Genomic DNA, 21,798 nt, shown 5'->3' with positions numbered 1-21,798 from the left:
GTAATGGCAAAGTACTTGCAAATAGTGGAAATAGTTTTACCCTTCTTTTTAACGAGTTGCTGCTCTTGTTCTGACATCTTCGCTCGCGCTGAACACTCACAACACATGTCAGTCCCACGTGGCCGAGTGGGCTTTTAGGGAGGGGCGAAAGCGCACCCAGCAAAATAATCGTATTTTGTCAATTATGCTGTTTTCATAATCGTCGCAAGCCATAATCGTAATCGCGATTAAAATACGATTAAAATACGATTAATTGCACAGCCCTACTGCAACGCGTTCCATTAGCACTGCACCGCGTTCCATTAGCACTGCACCGCGTTCCCTTAACACTGCAACGCATTCCCTTAACACTGCAACGCGTTCCCTTAACACTGCAACGCGTTCCATTAACACTGCGCCGCGTTCCATTAACACTGCAACGCGTTCCATTAACACTGCGCCGCGTTCCATTAACACTGCAACGCGTTCCATTAGCACTGCACCGCGTTCCATTAGCACTGCACCGCGTTCCCTTAACACTGCACCGCGTTCCCTTAACACTGCACCGCGTTCCATTAACACTGCACCGCGTTCCCTTAACACTGCACCGCGTTCCCTTAACACAGCACCGCGTTCCCTTAACACTGCAACGCGTTCCCTTAACACTGCAACGCGTTCCCTTAACACTGCAACGCGTTCCCTTAACACTGCAACGCGTTCCATTAACACTGCACCGCGTTCCATTAACACTGCACCGCGTTCCCTTAACACTGCACCGCGTTCCCTTAACACTGCACCGCGTTCCATTAACACTGCACCGCGTTCCCCACAGCACCGAGTTCCATTAACACTGCACAGCGTTCCCTTAACACTGCACAGCGTTCCCTTAACACTGCACCGCGTTCCCTTAACACTGCACCGCGTTCCCCTAACACTGCACCGCGTTCCCTTAACACTGCACCACGTTCCCTTAACACTGCACCGCGTTCCATTAACACTGCGTTCCCTTAACACTGCACCGCGTTCGAAAATGACATTCCCAGAACAAATGACAAATAACTTCCCTTCTAAAAGGGGTACATTTATCATCTTTTTTCTCAAAGTAATGATAAACCTGTGAGTTGGATGTAGAAAAGTCAGAATCAATATAGATTTTTTTTATCTTAAAGTAAATTCAGATTGAACTTGGTAAAATAATGTAAATATAGTGTCCGTCCAAAAACAACCCATTACTTATAGTGAAAACTAACCTTGGATGATGGTAAGGTAGACTAAAAGCTTTAGGAATCCAAAGTAAAACATATAATAAGTACCCTGTATCAAGATTGATGCAAAACAAGTGACCTTTGACCTTTTTAGACAGATTTAGAAGAAAAAACTCCACCTCTGAGGTGATTTGGGTGGAAATGGGTGTATTTGCCGTTTCTCTAGAACCCATTGGTCGATTTTGGTGATTGACATCTCTTTTTAACCGTTAGAGCCAATAGAATATAAGGGGAATTTCCACACACACGTTACCATTGAGAAATGAGAGCTATGCGCACGCAGTTTGCCCAAAGCGAAACCTATCTTCTGCTCTGAAATCTGAAAACTAGTTTTATTGCTCATGGATGATCAGAAATCATTCAAAGGGACGCAGACACATTGGATTAACCTATGGATTAACCTTCAGCAGCGTTTTTATCGTTTTAATGCCATTGAAGACCACTTTAGATCAGAAAACAACAAAGGTAAGACAATGTCCCGTGTTGGCTACCTAATGCTACGTGGTGTGATGTCTTTGTTAGCTTCTCATGTCGCGAGTTCGGATCGTAATCAGTAATGATACCAATACCTGTCGAATCTGTGCAATCGATATCTTGTTTGTGCAGATACCATAAGTAATAAGGGTATTTTAACGTGAGTTCTGTGCTAAGGTTGTTAGCATTTTTTCACTCAGGGCTAATTCAGAGCCTTTGTTATTACCCTTAAGTTTCGTTTTGCTAAAACTGGTTAATATTGTCTGATAGCTGAGTTTCTTCCCGTTAAGTGAGTATGACACATTAATAGGTTTTTAAATGTTAAGAAGCCCTCAGACTAGGGGTGTAACGGTATCCGTCCCGTACCGTCACGGTTCGGATGTCAGGATTCGGCACATGCAGTCACACGACGAATGCGCCTTTTTTTTTACGAGTGGGAAAAAAGTCTGTCATTCAGGGCAGTATCCACTACACTATATATAATCCAGGGGGCGGTATTGCGCCTAAAAGCTGTTTGCCAGCCGCCCTTAAACAACAAATGAAGAACAAGAAGAAACACAACAACAAAACGAACAAAATACAAGAAGAAGAAAAGTTAGTCTGGCGATTTCAGATAACACACAGGAGCTAGAACCCACCTGCTTCTTTTAAATCAGCTGTGTGGGAACATTTCGGGTTTCCTGTGGACTACAATAACGATGGAGTGCGAATGGTGGAACGGACGAGGACGGTGTGTCGGCGTTGTTCGATAGCGGTGCGGTATGCTAATGGGAACACACGCCAAACATGCTACATCATATCAGAAGGCATCAGCCAGATTTGCCAATCACCGGAGCCCGGCAAAAGACAGTAGCAGTTCAGCAGCTGATCCCCGCTGTTTTTAAGAAGCCAAGAGACATGAGCCGAGAGACCAAAATAAATTAAAACTGCGGTCGCACTTGTGCGCGCAGTGATGAGCGGGCCCTCGCGTCCGTGCGCCTGTCGGGGAGGGCGGCAGGTCGTCCCGGCGTCAAGCAGACGTGCGCGAGTCCTGGGAAATGAGCCGTTTGTCATTTCTCTAATTTTCGCGTCCCAGACTCCCAGGTGCTCCGGCAGCGACCCGGAAACGGATGTGGAAGGAAAACAAATTTCTCTAAAGGCTCGTCGAGGATCGATTATCGAGGAGGCTGTCTGGAGGAGCCGTAACCGAGGATACACTGATTTAGAGGAGAAAGGAGTGTCTCTGGAGGAGCTATAACCGAGGGTACACTGAAGTATTCTCCTGAGACGATTTCAGCCAACAGTGATGTTTAAAAGAGACGTGACGCATGGCTGGACTTCTGTCAAATGAAGCACAGCTCTGCAAACTGTTCCCGTTGTGATTATAAGTTATTTGAGATGATCAAATGTGCATCAGACTTTCTGCCCTTTACAGTTTGTTTACTCACTAATCACATGTCCCCTGGATGTTAGGTGATGTTACAGTGAGAACAGCTGCTGAGGGCAGTGCAGAAAGCAGAACAGTGTGTATAATATATATCGCTCAATAACAAATGTAACAGGCCTACATGTCACACTTTATCTGTAGGCTTTAGGAGATATCTACAAATAAACATTAGGGTTAGGGTTAGGGTTAGTGAGGGGGTGTGTGTGTGTGTGTGTGTGTGTGTGTGTGTGTGTGTGTGTGTGTGTGTGTGTGTGTGTGTGTGTGTGTGTGTGTGTGTGTGTGTGTGTGTGTGTGTGTGTGAGAGTTGATGTGCCAGGCAGACAGGCAGGGCTCAGTAGCTTATCTGACATATAATGGGTCAAAAATGGTACATTCTCCGTTAGCCTACGAGCTCCCCGTTTGAGCGAAAGACTATTCCTTCTCAATGTAGCATGACATTGGATATGCGCTGAAGTTGTCCTGGATTGGAATTTTTCCGATCATTCCCCTAGGAGGAGTTGGCAAGAACGTGCGTAAAATGGCTGAAAACCGCACATTTTTCAAAATGGCCGACTTTCTGGGGGGCGGGGCTAATGGAAGGCAATTTGAAATATGTGTGCAATCATAATAGCAATATGTATACAGCGTTTCGTGAATATTGGAAAAAGTATACGCGAGTAGTTTGGAGTAATTTGGAGTAATTTGTGACATGTGAATCGTCAAAAATGGTGTATTCGCTGTTAGCCTACGACCTCCACGAGTAATTTTTCAAAAATGTGCTCCTGAATTAAGTATCCTATTGGATAGGGGCTAAACCTGTCCTGCATTGGAATTGTTCTGATCATTCCCCTAGGAGAAGTTTGCAAGAACGTGCGTAAAATGGCTGAAAAACGCACATTTTCAAAATGGCCGACTTTATGGGGGGCGGGGCTAATGGAAGGCAATTTGAAATATATGTGCAATCATAATAGCAATATGTATACAGCGTTTCGTGAATATCGGAACAACTGTATCCGAGTAGTTTGGAGTAATTTGCAACATGTAAATCGTCAAAAATGGTATATTCGCTATTAGCCTACGACCTCCACGAGTAATTTTTCAAAAATGTGCTCCTGAATTAAGTATCCTATTGGATAGGGGCTAAACCTGTCCTGCATTGGAATTTTTCTGATCATTCCCCTAGGAGGAGTTTGCAAGAACGTGCGTAAAAATGGCTGAAAAAACGCACATTTTTCAAAATGGCCGACTTTATGGGGGGCGGGGCTAATGGAAGGCAATTTGAAATATGTGTGCAATCATAATAGCAATATGTATACAGCGTTTCGTGAATATCGGAAAAACTATATGCGACCAGTTTGGAGCAATTTGCGCCATGTGAATAGTCAAAAATGGTGTATTCGCTGTTAGCCTACGACCTCCACGAGTAATTTTTCAAAAATGTGCTCCTGAATTAAGTATCCTATTGGATAGGGGCTAAACGTGTCCTGCATGGGAATTTTTCTGATCATTCCCCTAGGAGGAGTTTGCAAGAACGTGCGTAAAATGGCTGAAAAACGCACATTTTTCAAAATGGCCCACTTTCTGGGGGGCGGGGCTAATGGAAGGCAATGTGAAATATGTGTGCAATCATAATAGCAATATGTATACAGCGTTTCGTGAATATCGGAATAACTATATCCGAGAAGTTTGGAGTAATTTGCGACATGTAAATCGTCAAAAATGGTGTATTCGCTGTTAGCTTACGACCTCCACGAGTAATTTTTCAAAAATGTGCTTCTCAATTAAGTTTCATATTGGATAGGGGCTGAACGTGTCCTGGATTGGAATTTTTCCGATCATTCCCCTAGGAGAAGTGTGCAAGAATGTGCTTAAAATGGCTGAAAAACGCACATATTTCAAAATGGCCGACTTGTTGGGGGGCGGGGCTAATGGAATGTATGTACAAATATGTCTTCAATTCCATGAGGAATGTCTGTGCCAAAATTTGTGAAGTTCTGAGAAACTATGAGACTACCACACAATAGGGGGCGCTAGTGAGCAGTATTTTAGAAAAATTACGTTTTTTTTTTACATTCTTGAAAAGGTCGTGGGCTGTGACGTGTGTACCAAGTTTTGCGTACCGAAACACATTTTAGCACATCGTCATAAAAAAAAAAGTACAGGCCACGCCCACATTTGTCATTCGTTGTGACAATTTAAATATAAGTCCATACTCATCCCCAGAGTATGTCTAAAAAAATATATATATATTTCGTCCATCAGTTCATGAGTTATACATTTGTCATGTTTTTGGCGCCCCCTATAGTCCAAAATGGAAATTACTTGTGCCTATTTCCCAATACAGATTGAACATTACCACCAAAATGTGTGTTTTTTTTTTGTACATTGTTGATGAGTTATGAGCATTTCTATCTAAGCCCCGCCTTTTTGCGAACACGTTTAGAGTAATGAGGGCCACATTTATCGACTGAACATGCTCATTTCCTACGATAATGTGTCTGACCCTCCGGCGATACTGTATACTGAGTTTGGTGTTGAAAAACCAAAATTTGAAATTTAAGTGAATATTTAACTGTTTTTCAAATTATGCTAATTTAAAAAAAAATAAAGTAGGCGGAGCTTACGGGTACTTGGACCTTATATGTAGAGCAGGTCCACCCGAGTAAGTGTGAAAAATTTCAGGTCATTTGGAGTTACGGTGCGACTTTGTACATCTTTCCAAAAACGGAAATGGCCATAGGTGGCGCTAGAGAGCATGTTGGACAATTTGAACACATTGAGTCCAGAATATTGTAGTTTTCACCGATTCTGGAATCTGTGCAAAATTATACAACTTTTTCAGCGTCCTAAAGGCCTCAAAAACAGGAAACGCCAGCAGAAAAATAAGAATTAAAACTGCGGTCGCACTTGTGCGCGCAGTGATGAGCGGGCCCTCGCGTCCGTGCGCCTGTCGGGGAGGGCGGCAGGTCGTCCCGGCGTCAAGCAGACGTGCGCGAGTCCTGGGAAATGAGCCGTTTGTCATTTCTCTAATTTCCGCGTCCCAGACTCCAAGGTGCTCCGGCAGCGACCCGGAAACGGATGTCGAAGGAAAACAAATTTCTCTAAAGGGTCGTCGAGGATCGATTATCGAGGAGGCTGTCTGGAGGAGCCGTAACCGAGGATACACTGATTTAGAGGAGAGAGGAGTGTCTCTGGAGGAGCTATAACCGAGGGTACACTGAAGTATTCTCCTGAGACGATTTCAGCCAACAGTGATGTTTAAAAGAGGCGTGACGCATGGCTGGACTTCTGTCAAATGAAGCACAGCTCTGCAAACTGTTCCCGTTGTGATTATAAGTTATTTGAGATGATCAAATGTGCATCAGACTTTCTGCCCTTTACAGTTTGTTTACTCACTAATCACATGTCCCCTGGATGTTAGGTGATGTTACAGTGAGAACAGCTGCTGAGGGCAGTGCAGAAAGCAGAACAGTGTGTATAATATATATCGCTCAATAACAAATGTAACAGGCCTACATGTCACACTTTATTTGTAGACTTTAGGAGATATCTACAAATAAACATTAGGGTTAGGGTTAGGGTTAGGGTTAGCGAGTGTCTTTTGTAATGAATATGCTGCCAGCAAAGGGCGTTGTTGGACTAACAGTGTGTGTGTGTGTGTGTGTGTGTGTGTGTGTGTGTGTGTGTGTGTGTGTGTGTGTGTGGGTTAGGGTTAGCGAGTGTATAGGTGTCTGTTGTAATGAATATGCCGCCAGCAAAGGGTGTTGTTGGACAAACAGTAGGTGTGTGTGTGTGTGTGTGTGTGTGAGAGTTGATGTGCCAGGCAAACAGGCAGGCCTCAGTAGCTTATCTGACATATAATTGGTCAAAAATGGTACATTCTCCGTTAGCCTACGAGCTCCCCGTTTGAGCGAAGGACTATTCCTTCTCAATGTAACATGACATTGGATATGCGCTGAAGTTGTCCTGGATTGGAATTGTTCCGATCATTCCCCTATGAGGAGTTTGCAGAAATGTCCTTAAAATGCATGAAAAACGGCCATTTTTCAAAATGGCTGACTTTCTGGTGGGCGGGGCTAATGGAAGGCAATTTGAAATATGTGTGCAATCATAATAGCAATATGTATACAGCGTTTGGTGAATATTGGAAAAAGTATACGCGAGTAGTTTGGAGTCATTTGTGACATGTAAATCGTAATAAATGGTGTATTGGCTGTTAGCTTACGACCTCCACGATTGAGCTATAAAAAACGTTCTTCTCAATTTAGCATCATATTGGATAGGGGCTGAACTAGTGCTGGATTAGAATTTTTCCGATCATTCCCCTAGGAGCAGTTTGCAAGAATGTGCTTAAAATGCATGAAAAACGCACATTTTTCTAAATGGCCGACTTCCTGGGGGGCGGGGCTAATGGAAGGCAATTTGAAATATGTGTGCAATCATAATAGCAATATGTATACAGCGTTTCATGAATATTGGAAAAAGTATACGCGAGTAGTTTGGAGTAATTTGGGACATGTAAATCGTCAAAAATGGAAAGTTCTCCGTTAGCTTACGAAGTCGTCGTTTGAGCGATCAACTATTCCTTCGCAATTTAGCATCACATTGGAAATGGGCTGAACTTGTCCTGGATTGGATTTTTTCCGATCATTCCCCTAGGAGGAGTTCGCAAGAACGTGCGTAAAATGGCTGAAAACCGCACATTTTAAAAGATGGCCGACTTTCTGGGGGGCGGGGCTAATGGAAGGCAATTTGAAATATGTGTGCAATCTTAATAGCAATATGTATACAGCGTTTCGTGAATATCGGATTAACTATATCCGAGTAATTTGGAGTAATTAGCGACATGTAAATCGTCAACAATGGTGTATTCGCTGTTAGCTTACGACCTCCACGATTGAGCTATCAAAAATGTTCTTCTCCATTAAGTATCATATTGGATAGGGGCTGAACGTGTCCTGGATTGGAATTTTTCCGATCATTCCCCTAGGAGGAATCCGCACGAATGTGCTTAAAAAGCATAAAAAACGCACATATTTCAAAATGGCCGACTTTTTGGGGGGCGGGGCTAATGGAATGTATGTACAAATATGTCCGCAATTCCATGAGGAATATCTATGCCAACATTCGTGAAGTTTTGAGAAACTATATGCGACTACCACACAATAGGGGGCGCTAGTGAGCAGTTTTTTTGAAAATGTACGTTTTTTTTTTACATTATGGAAAAGGTCGTGGGCTGTGACTCGTGTACCAATTTTTGCGTTACGAAAACCATTTTAGCTCATCGTCATAAAAAAAAAAGTACAGGCCACGCCCACATTTGTCATTCGTTGTGACACTTTGAATATAAGTCCATACTCATCCCCAGAGTATGTCTACAAAAAAATAAAAATATTTCGTCCATCAGTTCATGAGTTAGACATTTGTCATGTTTTTGGCGCCCCCTATAGTCCAAAATGGAAATTAATTTTTGTGCTTCTTCCCCAATACAGACTGAACCTTAACACCAAAATGTGTGTTTTTTTGGTACATTGTTGATGAGTTATGAGCATTTGTATCTAAGCCCCGCCTTTTTTGCGAAGACATTTAGAGTAATGACGACCACATTTATCAACTGAACATGCTCATTTCCTACGATAATGTGTCTGACCCTCCGGCGATACTGTATACTGAGTTTGGTGTTGAAAAACCAAAATTTGAAATTTAAGTGAATATTGAACTGTTTTTCAAATTATGCTAATTTAAAAAAAAATAAAGTAGGCGGAGCTTACGGGTACTTGGACCTTATATGTAGAGCAGGTCCACCCGAGTAAGTGTGAAAAATTTCAGGTCATTTGGAGTTACGGTGCAACTTTGTACATCTTTCCAAAAACGGAAATGGCCATAGGTGGCGCTAGAGAGCATGTTGAACAATGTGAAAAAATTGAGTCCAGAATATTGTATTTTTCACCGATTCTGGAATCTGTGCAAAATTATACAACTTTTTCAGCGTCTTAAAGGCCTCAAAAACAGGAAACGCTGGCAGAAAAATAATAATAATACCACGAATAACAATAGGTATCCTTGCACTTCGTGCTAGGACGCCGTTGGGTCCTAGCACTCTCGTGCTCGGGCCCTAATAATTCCACGAATAACAATAGGTATCCTTGCACTTCGTGCTAGGACGCCGTTGGGTCCTAGCACTCTCGTGCTCGGGCCCTAATAACGGAAGCTTTTGGTATATGTTTTTCAACGGCTATGCGCTCTTGAAACAATTTCTTATTATTTATGATGTTATATTTTCAAGACATTCTTTTTAGTTTTACAGCTTAATGAAACCTTTTTGTTTGACATCAGCCATTATAGATAATATGGCCATCTGAGTGTGTGTGGTGCTGTTTGTGGTTTGTTTTTAACTGTGTAATACAGTTAATTATTCAAAATGTTAGAGTTTCTTATTTTTAAACTCAAACTTGCTACTGTTCAAAAGTAAATAACAACAAACCTGGAATTATGCATTTGGGACTTTTTTTTTGCTTTGTCTTGTTGTACCGAACCCGTACCGAACCGTGACCCCCAAACCGAGGTACGTACCGAACCGTGAATTCTGTGAACCGTTACACCCCTACCTCAGAAGCTTTTTCTTGCAGATGTTGCCATTTTTGGGGCTCAACAGGTTAACACTGCGTTCCATTATGACTGCACCGCGTTCCTTTAACCTGTCAAACCCCATCCCTGTTTTTCAGGTCTCAGGCTCGAAAATGACATTCCCAGAACAAATGACCATATCTTCCCTTCTAAAAATGGGAAAATGAATAATCTTTATTCTCAAAGTAAGGATAAACCTGTGAGTTGGATGTAGAAAAGTCAGAATCAATAAAGATGTTTTTTATTTGAAAGAAAATTCAGATTGAACATGGTAAAAAACATCCAAAAATTATTTTGTACTTATAGTGAAAACTAACCTTGGATGATGGTAAGGTAGACTAAAAGCTTTAGGAATCCAAAGTACAACATATAATAAGTACCCTGTATCAAGATTGATGCAAAACAAGTGATGTTTGACCTTTTTAGAGAGATTTAGCACAAAAAAAAAAACACCAAAAACACCTCTGAGGTGATTTGGGTGGAAATGGGGGTTTTACCGTTTCTCTGGAACCCATTGGTCGATTTTGGTGATTGACATCTCTTTTTGACCGTTAGAGCCAATAGAATTGAAGGGGGATTTCCACATACACACCAACGTTACCAAAAAAAAGTGGGAGCTATGCGCATGCAGTTTGCCTAAAGCGAAACCTCTCTCACGCTCTGAAATCTGAAAACGGAAAAGCAGGTTTATTGCTCATGGATTATCAGAAATCATTCAAAGGGACACAGACACATTGGATTAACCTATGGATTAACTCCAGCAGCGTTTTTATCGTTTTAATGCCATTGAAGACCACTTTTTACCAGAAAACAACAGAGGTAAGACATATTGCCGTTTTGGCTAACTAGCGCCACGTGTTGTGATGTCTGTTTTTGTTTATAAAGTCGCAAGTTCTTATCATGGAGTGATGATATATATACCTATCGATTCTGTGTTGTCACGATGCTAATCGATGGGTTGGATTTGCATTTACGATAAGTAATAAGGGTGTTATACCGTGTTTTCTGTGCTAAAGGCGTTAGCATTTTTTCGCTCAGGACTAATTCAGAGGCTCAGCGTTAGCCTTGTGTTTTTTTTGCTAAAAATGGTTCATATCATCAGTTAGCTGAGTTTCTTCCTGTTACATGGATATGAAACATTCATAGTTAATTAAATATTAAGAAGCCCTCAGACACTGTTTCCTGCAGATGATGCGTTTTTCCTTCCGGGGGCGGGGGGATGGTGCTTAACAGGTTAAAACTGCACAACGTTCCATTAACACTTCACCGCGTTCCATTAACACTGCGATGCCTTCATCGCGTTTCATTAACACTGCACCGCGTTCCATTAACACTGCACCGCGTTCCATTAACACTGCGATGCCTTCATCGCGTTCCATTAACACTGCACCGCGTTCCATTAACACTGCGATGCCTTCATCGCGTTCCATTAACACTGCACCGCGTTCCATTAACACTGCACCGCGTTCCATTAACACTGCACCGCGTTCCATTAACACTGTACCGCGTTCCATTAACACTGCACCGCGTTCCATTAACACTGCACCGCGTTCCATTAACACCGCGTTCCATTAACACTGCACCGCCTTCCATTAACACTGTACCGCGTTCCATTAACACCGCGTTCCATTAACACTGTACCGCGTTCCCTTAACACTGCACCGCGTTCCATTAACACTGTACCGCGTTCCCTTAACACTGCACCGCGTTCCATTAACACCGCGTTCCATTAACACCGCGTTCCATTAACACCGCGTTCCATTAACACTGCACCGCGTTCCATTAACACTGTACCGCGTTCCATTAACACTGCACCGCGTTCCATTAACACCGCGTTCCATTAACACTGCACCGCGTTCCATTAACACTGTACCGCGTTCCATTAACACTGTACCGCGTTCCCTTAACACTGCACCGCGTTCCATTAACACTGTACCGCGTTCCCTTAACACTGCACCGCGTTCCATTAACACCGCGTTCCATTAACACTGTACCGTGTTCCATTAACACCGCGTTCCATTAACACTGCACCGCGTTCCATTAACACCGCGTTCCATTAACACTAAACTGCGTTCCATTAACACCGCGTTCCATTAACACTGTATCGCGTTCCATTAACACCGCGTTCCATGAACACTGTACCGCGTTCCTTTAACACTGCACCGCATTCCATTAACACCGCGTTCCATTAACACTGCGTTCCATTAACACTGCACCGCGTTCCATTAACACCGCGTTCCATTAACACTGCACCGCGTTCCATTAACACTGTACCGCGTTCCATTAACACTGCACCGCGTTCCATTAACACCGCATTCCATTAACACTGCACCGCGTTCCATTAACACTGTACCGCGTTCCCTTAACACTGCACCGCGTTCCATTAACACTGTACCGCGTTCCATTAACACTGTACCGCGTTCCCTTAACACTGCACCGCGTTCCATTAACACTGTACCGCGTTCCCTTAACACTGCACCGCGTTCCATTAACACCGCGTTCCATTAACACTGTACCGCGTTCCATTAACACCGCGTTCCATTAACACTGCACCGCGTTCCATTAACACTAAACTGCGTTCCATTAACACCGCGTTCCATTAACACTGTATCGCGTTCCATTAACACCGCGTTCCATTAACACTGTACCGCGTTCCATTAACACTGCACCGCATTCCATTAACACCGCATTCCATTAACACCGCGTTCCATTAACACTGCGTTCCATTAACACTGCACCGCGTTCCATTAACACCGCGTTCCATTAACACTGCACCGCGTTCCATTAACACTGTACCGCGTTCCATTAACACTGCACCGCGTTCCATTAACACCGCGTTCCATTAACACTGCGATGCCTTCATCGCGTTCCATTAACACTGCACTGTTAGGAGAGGGCACTTAGGCCTCTCTACTTCCTTCTTTTGATTAGTTTAGTTTTTCACCCCCTTTCCCTTTAACTAATTTATACAGGAGAGTGCATTTTCGTAGTCACGTTGTGCCTCTCGGCGTATACTTTGACTTTCTGTCTCTTTGGAGAGTGCTAGTATGTTGGATACGTTGGGCTTTTTCACTGTTGTCCCTCTTCACTAGTATCCCGTGTCCCCTCTTCCTAATTTGGGTCTTCATAATTTCCACCCTATTCTAAGGGGAAGCATGATGGTGCCTTTTCTTTTCAATTTCTGGCTTTGTGTTTCTTCACCTCTAACTCGTTTAATATTTAGGAGAGTGCATTTACGTAGTCACGTTGTGCCTCTCTTCCTCTGTTTCTGGCTGCTCTTTTCATACCCTTGTTTCTCTGAGAAGAGAAGAAATTATATTCTAAAAGGAGCTGACACACGGTGTCCCTTCACTTGTACACTTGAGGGGTTAGAGTTCATTTGGTGAGGGATTCCATGAGCGGTATGCGCCGGCCTGTGCCTTTACCTTGGACTTCTAATAGAACTGCTCGGGTCTTGATAGATTGAGTGGGGAAGTTCATGAGATCTTTCTAGAGGGTTATCAAGAATAACTTTTATCCAATGACCTTTCCCCTCTCTGTCTGTGTCTGTGTATTCTCTAGTTCCGATTAACCCAGCTAAATCTTTGTTCTTGTTTTGTATCTATATCTACGTCGGGATCCGGAGTCGAGGCTGATCCTCTTGCTGTAGTCCTGTGTCCTGGATCCTCTATCCTGAGTTCTGGATTAAGTCGTGGACTTCGGGTCGTGGCTGAACCTGTCTCTGCGGTCCTGCCTTGGGTCTCGCCATGCTGCTTCCCTGATGGCTTCCACAGGATTGTAGCTGACATCCTCGTGGATTCATCCTCTTATTACAGACACATGCATTTCCTAACATTCGGTCTATATGCTGTAAAATGTATTATCTCTTCGATTTACACACGGCATCTATTGCACGTCTGTCCGTCCTGGGAGAGGGATCCCTCCTCTGTTGCTCTCCCTGAGGTTTCTCCAATTTTCCCTTAAACTGTGGGTTTTCTCTGGAAGTTTTTCCTTGTACGATGTGAGGGTCTAAGGATAGAGGGTGTCATTTTTATTTCTCATACTGATATTCTGAACAATCTGTGCTGTTGTATTTGCTGTAAAGTGTCTCCACTGTAGGCTAATTTTATTATATGTACAGCACTTTGGCTCGACCAAAAATCGTTTATAAATGTGCTATATAAATAAAACTTGATTTGATTTGACTGCACCGCGTTCCATTAACACTGCACAGCGTTCCATTAACACCACGTTCCATTAACACTGCACAGCGTTCCATTAACACCGCGTTCCATTAACACTGCGTTTCATTAACACTGCGTTTCATTAACACTGCGTTCCATTAACACTGCGTTCCATTAACACTGCGTTTCACTAACACCGCGTTCCATTAACACTGTGTTCCATTAACACCGCGTTTCACTAACACCGCGTTTCATTACCACTGCGTTTCACTAACACTGCGTTTCACTAACACCGCGTTCCACTAACACAGCGTTCCATTAACACTGCGTTCCATTAACACTGTGTTCCATTAACACTGCGTTCCATTAACACTGCGTTTCACTAACACCGCGTTCCATTAACACCGCGTTCCATTAACACTGCGTTTCACTAACACCGCGTTTCATTAACACTGCGTTCCATTACCACTGCGTTTCACTAACACCGCGTTTCACTAACACCGCGTTCCATTAACTCCGCGTTCCATTAACACCGCGTTCCATTAACTCCGCGTTCCATTAACACCGCGTTCCATTAACTCCGCGTTCCATTAACACCGCGTTCCATTAACTCCGCGTTCCATTAACTCCGCGTTCCATTAACACCGCGTTCCATCAACACTGCACAGCGTTCCATTAACACCGCGTTCCATTAACACTGCGTTTCATTAACACTGCGTTCCATTACCACTGCGTTTCACTAACACTGCGTTTCATTAACACTGCGTTCCATTAACACTGCGTTCCATTAACACTGCGTTTCACTAACACCGCGTTCCATTAACACTGTGTTCCATTAACACTGTGTTCCATTAACACTGCGTTTCACTAACACCGCGTTTCATTAACACTGCGTTTCACTAACACCGCGTTTCACTAACACCGCGTTTCACTAACACCGCGTTCCATTAACTCCGTGTTTCATTAACACCGCCACCCATTAACTCCACGTTCCATTAACACCGCGTTCCATTAACTCCGCGTTCCATTAACACCGCGTTCCATTAACTCCGCGTTCCATTAACACCGCGTTCCATTAACTCCGCGTTCCATTAACACCGCGTTCCATTAACTCCGCGTTCCATTAACACTGCGTTCCATTAACTCCGCGTTCCAATAACACCGCGTTCCATTAACTCCGCGTTCCGTTAACACCGCGTTCCATTAACACCGCGTTCCATTAACTCCGCGTTCCATTAACTCCGCGTTCCGTTAACACCGCGTTCCATTAACACCGCGTTCCATTAACTCCGCGTTCCGTTAACACCGCGTTCCGTTAACACCGCGTTCCGTTAACACCGCGTTCCATTAACACCGCGTTCCATTAACTCCGCGTTCCATTAACACCGCGTTCCATTAACACCGCGTTCCATTAACTCCGCGTTCCATTAACACTGCGTTCCATTAACACCGCGTTCCATTAACACTGCGTTCCACTGCTCTGTACTCTGGTCCGTACTGCATTTCTGCAGTGCTCTTCAGCACTGCATTGTGCAGTACTCACCTGTAGTAGCGGTGGCAGGCAGTTTGCTCTTGGTCTTGCCTTTAGGGGCTGGGGGCAGCAGAGCCACTTCTTCTTGAGGCATTTGAGCCACTTTCTGCAGGAAGATCTTCTCCAGAGCCTGAGCCATGAGGACGATGTCGTCTGTGGGCTGAAACACAAAACACACAGCCGAGGGTAAATAAAGAATAATGACAACACAGCCGTGGGGTAAAAATAAATCACCCGCTGTGTAGATGTAGCAGTAGAGTGTGTGTGTGTGTGTACCTGGTTGTAGATGTAGCAGTAGTGTGTGTACCTTGTTGTAGCAGTAGTGTGTGTACATTGTTTTGTGTGTGTGTGTGTCTTGTTGTAGCTATAACCAATTGCCCCTTGCGGGATTAATAAAGTTGTTGATTGATTGATAGCAGTAGTGTGTGTACCTTGTTGTAGCAGTAGTGTGTGTACCTTGTTGTAGCAGTAGTGTGTGTGTACCTTGCTGTAGATGTAGCAGTAGAGTGTGTGTGTGTGTGTGTGTGTGCCTTGTTGTAGATGTAGCAGTAGTGTGTGTGTGTGTGTGTGTGTGTGTGTGTGCCTTGTTGTAGATGTAGCAGTAGAGTGTGTGTGTGTGTCTTGTTGTAGATGTAGCAGTAGTGTGTGTGTGTGCGTGTGTGTGTGTGTGTGTGTGTGTGTGTGTGCCTTGTTGTAGATGTAGCAGTAGAGTGTGTGTGTGTGTGTGTGTGTACCTTGTTGTAGAATTAGCAGTAGTGTGTGTGTGTGTGTGTGTGTGTGTGCCTTGTTGTAGATGTAGCAGTAGAGTGTGTGTGTGTGTGTGTGTGTACCTTGTTGTAGAATTAGCAGTAGTGTGTGTGTGTGTGTGTGTGTGTGTGTGTGCCTTGTTGTAGATGTAGCAGTAGAGTGTGTGTGTGTACCTTGTTGTAGAATTAGCAGTAGTGTGTGTGTGCGTGTGTGTGTGTGCCTTGTTGTAGATGTAGCAGTAGAGTGTGTGTGTGTACCTTGTTGTAGAATTATCAGTAGTGTGTGTGTGTGTGTACCTTGTTGTAGAATTATCAGTAGTGTGTGTGTGTGTACCTTGTTGTAGAATTAGCAGTAGTGTGTGTGTGTGTGTGTGTGTGTGTGTGTGTACCTTGTTGTAGATGTAGCAGTAGAGTGTGTGTGTGTGTGTGTGTGTGTGTGTGTGTGTGCCTTGTTGTAGATGTAGCAGTAGAGTGTGTGTGTGTGTGTGTGTACCTTGTTGTAGAATTAGCAGTAGTGTGTGTGTGTGTGTGTGTGTGTGTGTGTGCCTTGTTGTAGATGTAGCAGTAGAGTGTGTGTGTGTACCTTGTTGTAGAATTAGCAGTAGTGTGTGTGTGCGTGTGTGTGTGTGCCTTGTTGTAGATGTAGCAGTAGAGTGTGTGTGTGTGTACCTTGTTGTAGAATTATCAGTAGTGTGTGTGTGTGTGTACCTTGTTGTAGAATTAGCAGTAGTGTGTGTGTGTGTGTACCTTGTTGTAGAATTAGCAGTAGTGTGTGTGTGTGTGTGTGTGTGTGTACCTTGTTGTAGATGTAGCAGTTGGTGAACATGGTGTTGAAGTCCTGCATGGCTTCACTGGCGCTCCAGTAGTAGTTGTTCTCCAGACGTTTCTTGATGGTTCCCATGTCCATCGGGTTCTTGATCACCTTGTGATAGTCCTGGAATATGGAGGGGTTAGCTTAGACACTGGAAACAGGAAAAGAGCTCATACAGCTTCAAAGTGTCACATCTGAATCAGGTCTGGCAATAGTAACGCTCACTCTGGAAACCTTTAAAGAATCCCCAGAGCGGAGCGTCACAGATCAACACCATGAACCTTTGATTGATTGTGAGGCACTTACAGCCAGGCAGAGTTTGATGGCATCCACCGGCAGGTAGAAGGGCCAGGCGAACTGATGCTTCCACAGCGTCTTCACCACCACATTCTGCATGTACTGCAGCTGGTTGGTCTTCCTGAGGACGAACACACACGATCAGATCACTGTTGGGAGCTGGCTTTATTACAGGGATGCAAACACACGTGAAAAAAGAGAGAACTATTTGAAGCAGAGAGAAACACCGTAATAAACCATCTGACAAAGGCCTGCGCTTTAATGCTTCAATGAACTGTATCATATACTCTGATCAATAGAGACAGAGATGTCAAGTTATAAATCAAGGGTTTTTATTATTATCTACAGCAGGGGGGGGAACATCCTCCGAGGGCCGTACAAATGATTGAACTCTGCTTAAAAAAACTCAAATCACAGCCCATTCATTTGGCCTTTCTTTCATGCTGTGCAAAGAACAAGCAACCTCTTAATTAGGGCTGGGTACCGAGCCCCGGTATCAAACGGGCCCCGGGGCTGAATTATTAAAGACAGTGGTACCGTTATGCTCCGACGTTATCGTTTTTTTATCGGTACTGGAGACATGTTAAATATAGATGTGTATTATTGCTACACAAACATTATATTGCAGTTTTAGTTTCGCCAACTCCGTTTCTAATTCGCAAAAAGACTGCAGAATGCGTCTATGATTATTTTTAGTATTTTCGATCTCTCTCCCCCGCCTGCTTGGGAGGGGGCGGGGCAGTTTACACACACGCGGCTGCTACATGCAACACACACACACGGAGGAGATGGCGCAGAGAACGCGCTCCGAGGTGGTTAAACTTTACCCGTCTCGATGCTCGTTGCCTAAAGCCCAATCAGAGTTCAGCATGTGAGGGCGGGAACACGAGCAATGTGTCTAAACATTTAGCAAAAGTGCTCCACATCCAGACGGAGGAATGCACCGGGTTCCACTGTCTTTCTAGCAGCTCTGTAGCCCCATCCACGAGTAACGTTTCCACGTCAGGTGTTATGTATGCTAGCAGCACCACACGGAGTTAACACCATGATACAAACATGGGTTAATGATTAGAGGGAACTGAGTTATTTATTTGGTTAAAGTTTCAGCTATTCTGTTCACAGTTCTGTCATCAGATTATTTAATACCATTTGTTAAAACATTGTTGTTTATTTTGATGTGAAATATTATTTATTTAATTTAAATAAAAAGCAATGTTAGTTTTGTTTACAATTTGTTTAGTTAGTTAACCTTATTTTTTTCTCCAAAAGAACCGATAAGAGTACCGTTAAAAGACCAGACCGATAAGCGGTATCGATAAAAGTAGTAGTACCGTTAAAACCATAACGATACCCATCCCTGCTCTGAATCCAGATCTCTCACCATGACTCGCGCATGCACGTGCACGGTGTGGCGTGACCACCAAAACAGAAAGATATGGACACAAGATGTGTGCCAATGGATTTAGTTTCCTATCCATGTGAACATGGTTTAATTTGGGGGGGGGAACTAACCTCCTCTAGGGGGGTCCTCATCTCCTCTAGGGGGAACTAACCTCCTCTAGGGGGGGTCCTCATCTCCTCTAGGGGGGACCTAACCTCCTCTAGGGGGACCTAACCTCCTCTAGGGAGGTCCTCATCTCCTCTAGGGGGGACCTAACCTCCTCTAGGGGGACCTAACCTCCTCTAGGGGGGTCCTCATCTCCTCTAGGGGGACCTAACCTCCTCTAGGGGGGTCCTCACCTCTTCTAGGGGGACCTAACCTCCACTAGGGGGACCTAACCTCCTCTAGGGGGGTCCTCACCTCTTCTAGGGGGACCTAACCTCCTCTAGGGGGACCTAACCTCCTCTAGGGGGGTCCTCACCTCCTCTAGGGGGGTCCTCACTTCCTCTAGGGGTGGACGTAACCCCCGGGAAGATTTTTTTTTAAATATTGAAGTTGAAAGCATCAATCTGGTGCACCTTGAGAGCAACATGAGGAGATCTATGGAGACATCTCTCAACACCAGATGAAACAGAACTGGAAACAGATTTTCTCTTTCTTTATGGATATTTTACAAATCACTCTCCTTTCAAACTGGATTCTTTTTAACAACTTTTTTGTTTCTGTCATATAGTATTTGATACCTGTTTTTCATTTAGTCTCATTAATAACTATAATGATCATATCAAGGTGTGCCTTAACCTCCTCACTGAGCTGAGGTTATGTGAGCCTCTCAGGAGAGAGCTCTCTTCCACCTGGTTGTAGAAAAGCTCTTTAAGTTCGTTAGCATAGCTAGCTAACCAGATGCTAACAACAGATCGCCACTGTGCTTACAACTAAAGACACAGCCACGCAAACATGCGTGTGTACGGCTCCTTATGGGTACTGCAATATCTGAAGTGATGGAGGCATTCCGGCAGCACTGCACCACGTGATGACACGTTACGCTCGTGTTGTGTTCAAGGAACCTGTTCTTGGCCAGGAAAAACAGGCACTCGCTTTTTTAATTATTTTGTGGTCTAGATTTCTTAAAAAAAATTTGAAGTGAGAAGTTGTCCATCAGTCCGTGAGTCGGATCCCCCCCAAAACTAAAACTCTTCGGTTCTCCACGAATTACACAAGTCACCGAAATCAGCTTTAAAAAAGCGGGAGGCGCTGAAAAGTGACTAATTTGCATGCATGCTATTAAAGTTGTTCTCATGTTAGATTAGATTTTAAACTTGGGGTTCACAATAAAAAAAGATATCCAGTGATACATCAGCCGTCTGAAAGGCTTCTGTTTGCCGTTCAACACCATTTCTTCCCTGACGACATCTACTGCTCCCATCTGATCTTAGAACAGCAACGATGTTAAGTACATTAAAGACATATCTTCTTCATTTGCCTTATCATTTGGGGCAGTTGTTATTTTTTAGTAGTATCACTGTTCATGTGTTATGGTTCAGAGATATCACTCTTTCTGTTTATACCTTGTTTTTAAGGATGTTATTCTCATTTTCTGTCATACTCTGTAAGGCTGCGTGAAAGATGCTATATAAGTCTGCAGGTGAGCGAGCTCACGCTGACATTATTATATACGTCAATCACTTCTGAGTATTGAGCAAAGGGAAATCAAAAGGTCATCATGAACTCATGTAAGTTCATCCAAAGGCTCATGGAGACGTTGCCTTCAGGGTCCAGCAGGAATACTGCAGCTCTGTATACGACCTGCTATTTAAACTGCTCAGTAACAAAGAGTGAATGTTCAGAGCTGGGAGGAGTGCAAATATTTTGGTAATGTACTCAAGTAAATATTTCTGCTATCAGTACTTTACTCCACTACTTATTTTTCTGACCACTTTCTACTTCTTACATGTTGAACACAAATACCTGTACTTTCTACTTCTTACATGTTGAATACAAATACCTGTACTTTCTACTTCTCACATGTTGAACACAAATACCTGTACTTTCTACTTCTCACATGTTGAACACAAATACCTGTACTTTCTACTTCTCACATGTTGAACACTAATACCTGTACTTTCTACTTCTTACATGTTGAACTCAAATACCTGTACTTTCTACTTCTTACATGTTGAACACAAATACCTGTACTTTCTACTTCTTACATGTTGAACTCAAATACCTGTACTTTCTACTTCTTACATGTTGAACTCAAATACCTGTACTTTCTACTTCTTACATGTTGAACACAAATACCTGTACTTTCTACTTCTTACATGTTGAACTCAAATACCTGTACTTTCTACTTCTTACATGTTGAACACTAATACCTGTACTTTCTACTTCTTACATGTTGAACTCAAATACCTGTACTTTCTACTTCTTACATGTTGAACACTAATACCTGTACTTTCTACTTCTTACATGTTGAACTCAAATACCTGTACTTTCTACTTCTTACATGTTGAACACAAATACCTGTACTTTCTACTTCTTACATGTTGAACTCAAATACCTGTACTTTCTACTTCTTACATGTTGAACACAAATACCTGTACTTTCTACTTCTTACATGTTGAACTCAAATACCTGTACTTTCTACTTCTTACATGTTGAACACAAATACCTGTACTTTCTACTTCTTACATGTTGAACTCAAATACCTGTACTTTCTACTTCTACATGTTGAACACAAATACCTGTACTTTCTACTTCTTACATGTTTGAACTCAAATACCTGTACTTTCTACTTCTCACATGTTGAACTCAAATACCTGTACTTCTACTTCTTACATGTTGAACACTAATACCTGTACTTTCTACTTCTTACATGTTGAACACTAATACCTGTACTTTCTACTTCTTACATGTTGAACTCAAATACCTGTACTTTCTACTTCTTACATGTTGAACACTAATACCTGTACTTTCTACTTCTCACATGTTGAACTCAAATACCTGTACTTTCTACTTCTTACATGTTGAACTCAAATACCTGTACTTTCTACTTCTTACATGTTGAACACTAATACCTGTACTTTCTACTTCTCACATGTTGAACTCAAATACCTGTA

At 43.2% G+C, this 21,798-nt stretch overlaps 1 protein-coding gene across 1 annotated transcript in view; it reads right to left on the bottom strand.

Annotated features, from left to right (window-relative positions):
- The window catches only part of LOC117557572 (bromodomain-containing protein 3-like), a gene marked incomplete at its 3' end in the record, with an annotated part of 66,553 nt that overhangs the window by 8,241 nt on the left and 36,514 nt on the right, over positions 1-21,798 (bottom strand). Inside the window, 3 exon segments of the mRNA XM_034233453.1 lie at positions 15,457-15,604; positions 16,987-17,124; positions 17,308-17,419. Of these exon segments, the coding sequence (XP_034089344.1) occupies positions 15,457-15,604; positions 16,987-17,124; positions 17,308-17,419 (398 nt within the window).

Source organism: Gymnodraco acuticeps, unplaced genomic scaffold, assembly GCF_902827175.1.
Source record: "Gymnodraco acuticeps unplaced genomic scaffold, fGymAcu1.1, whole genome shotgun sequence".
In the NCBI taxonomy this organism is placed as follows: Eukaryota; Metazoa; Chordata; class Actinopteri; order Perciformes; family Bathydraconidae; genus Gymnodraco; species Gymnodraco acuticeps.
The sequence above is the reverse complement of the archived record's forward strand: the minus strand, read 5'-3'. Positions and strand labels throughout refer to the sequence as shown.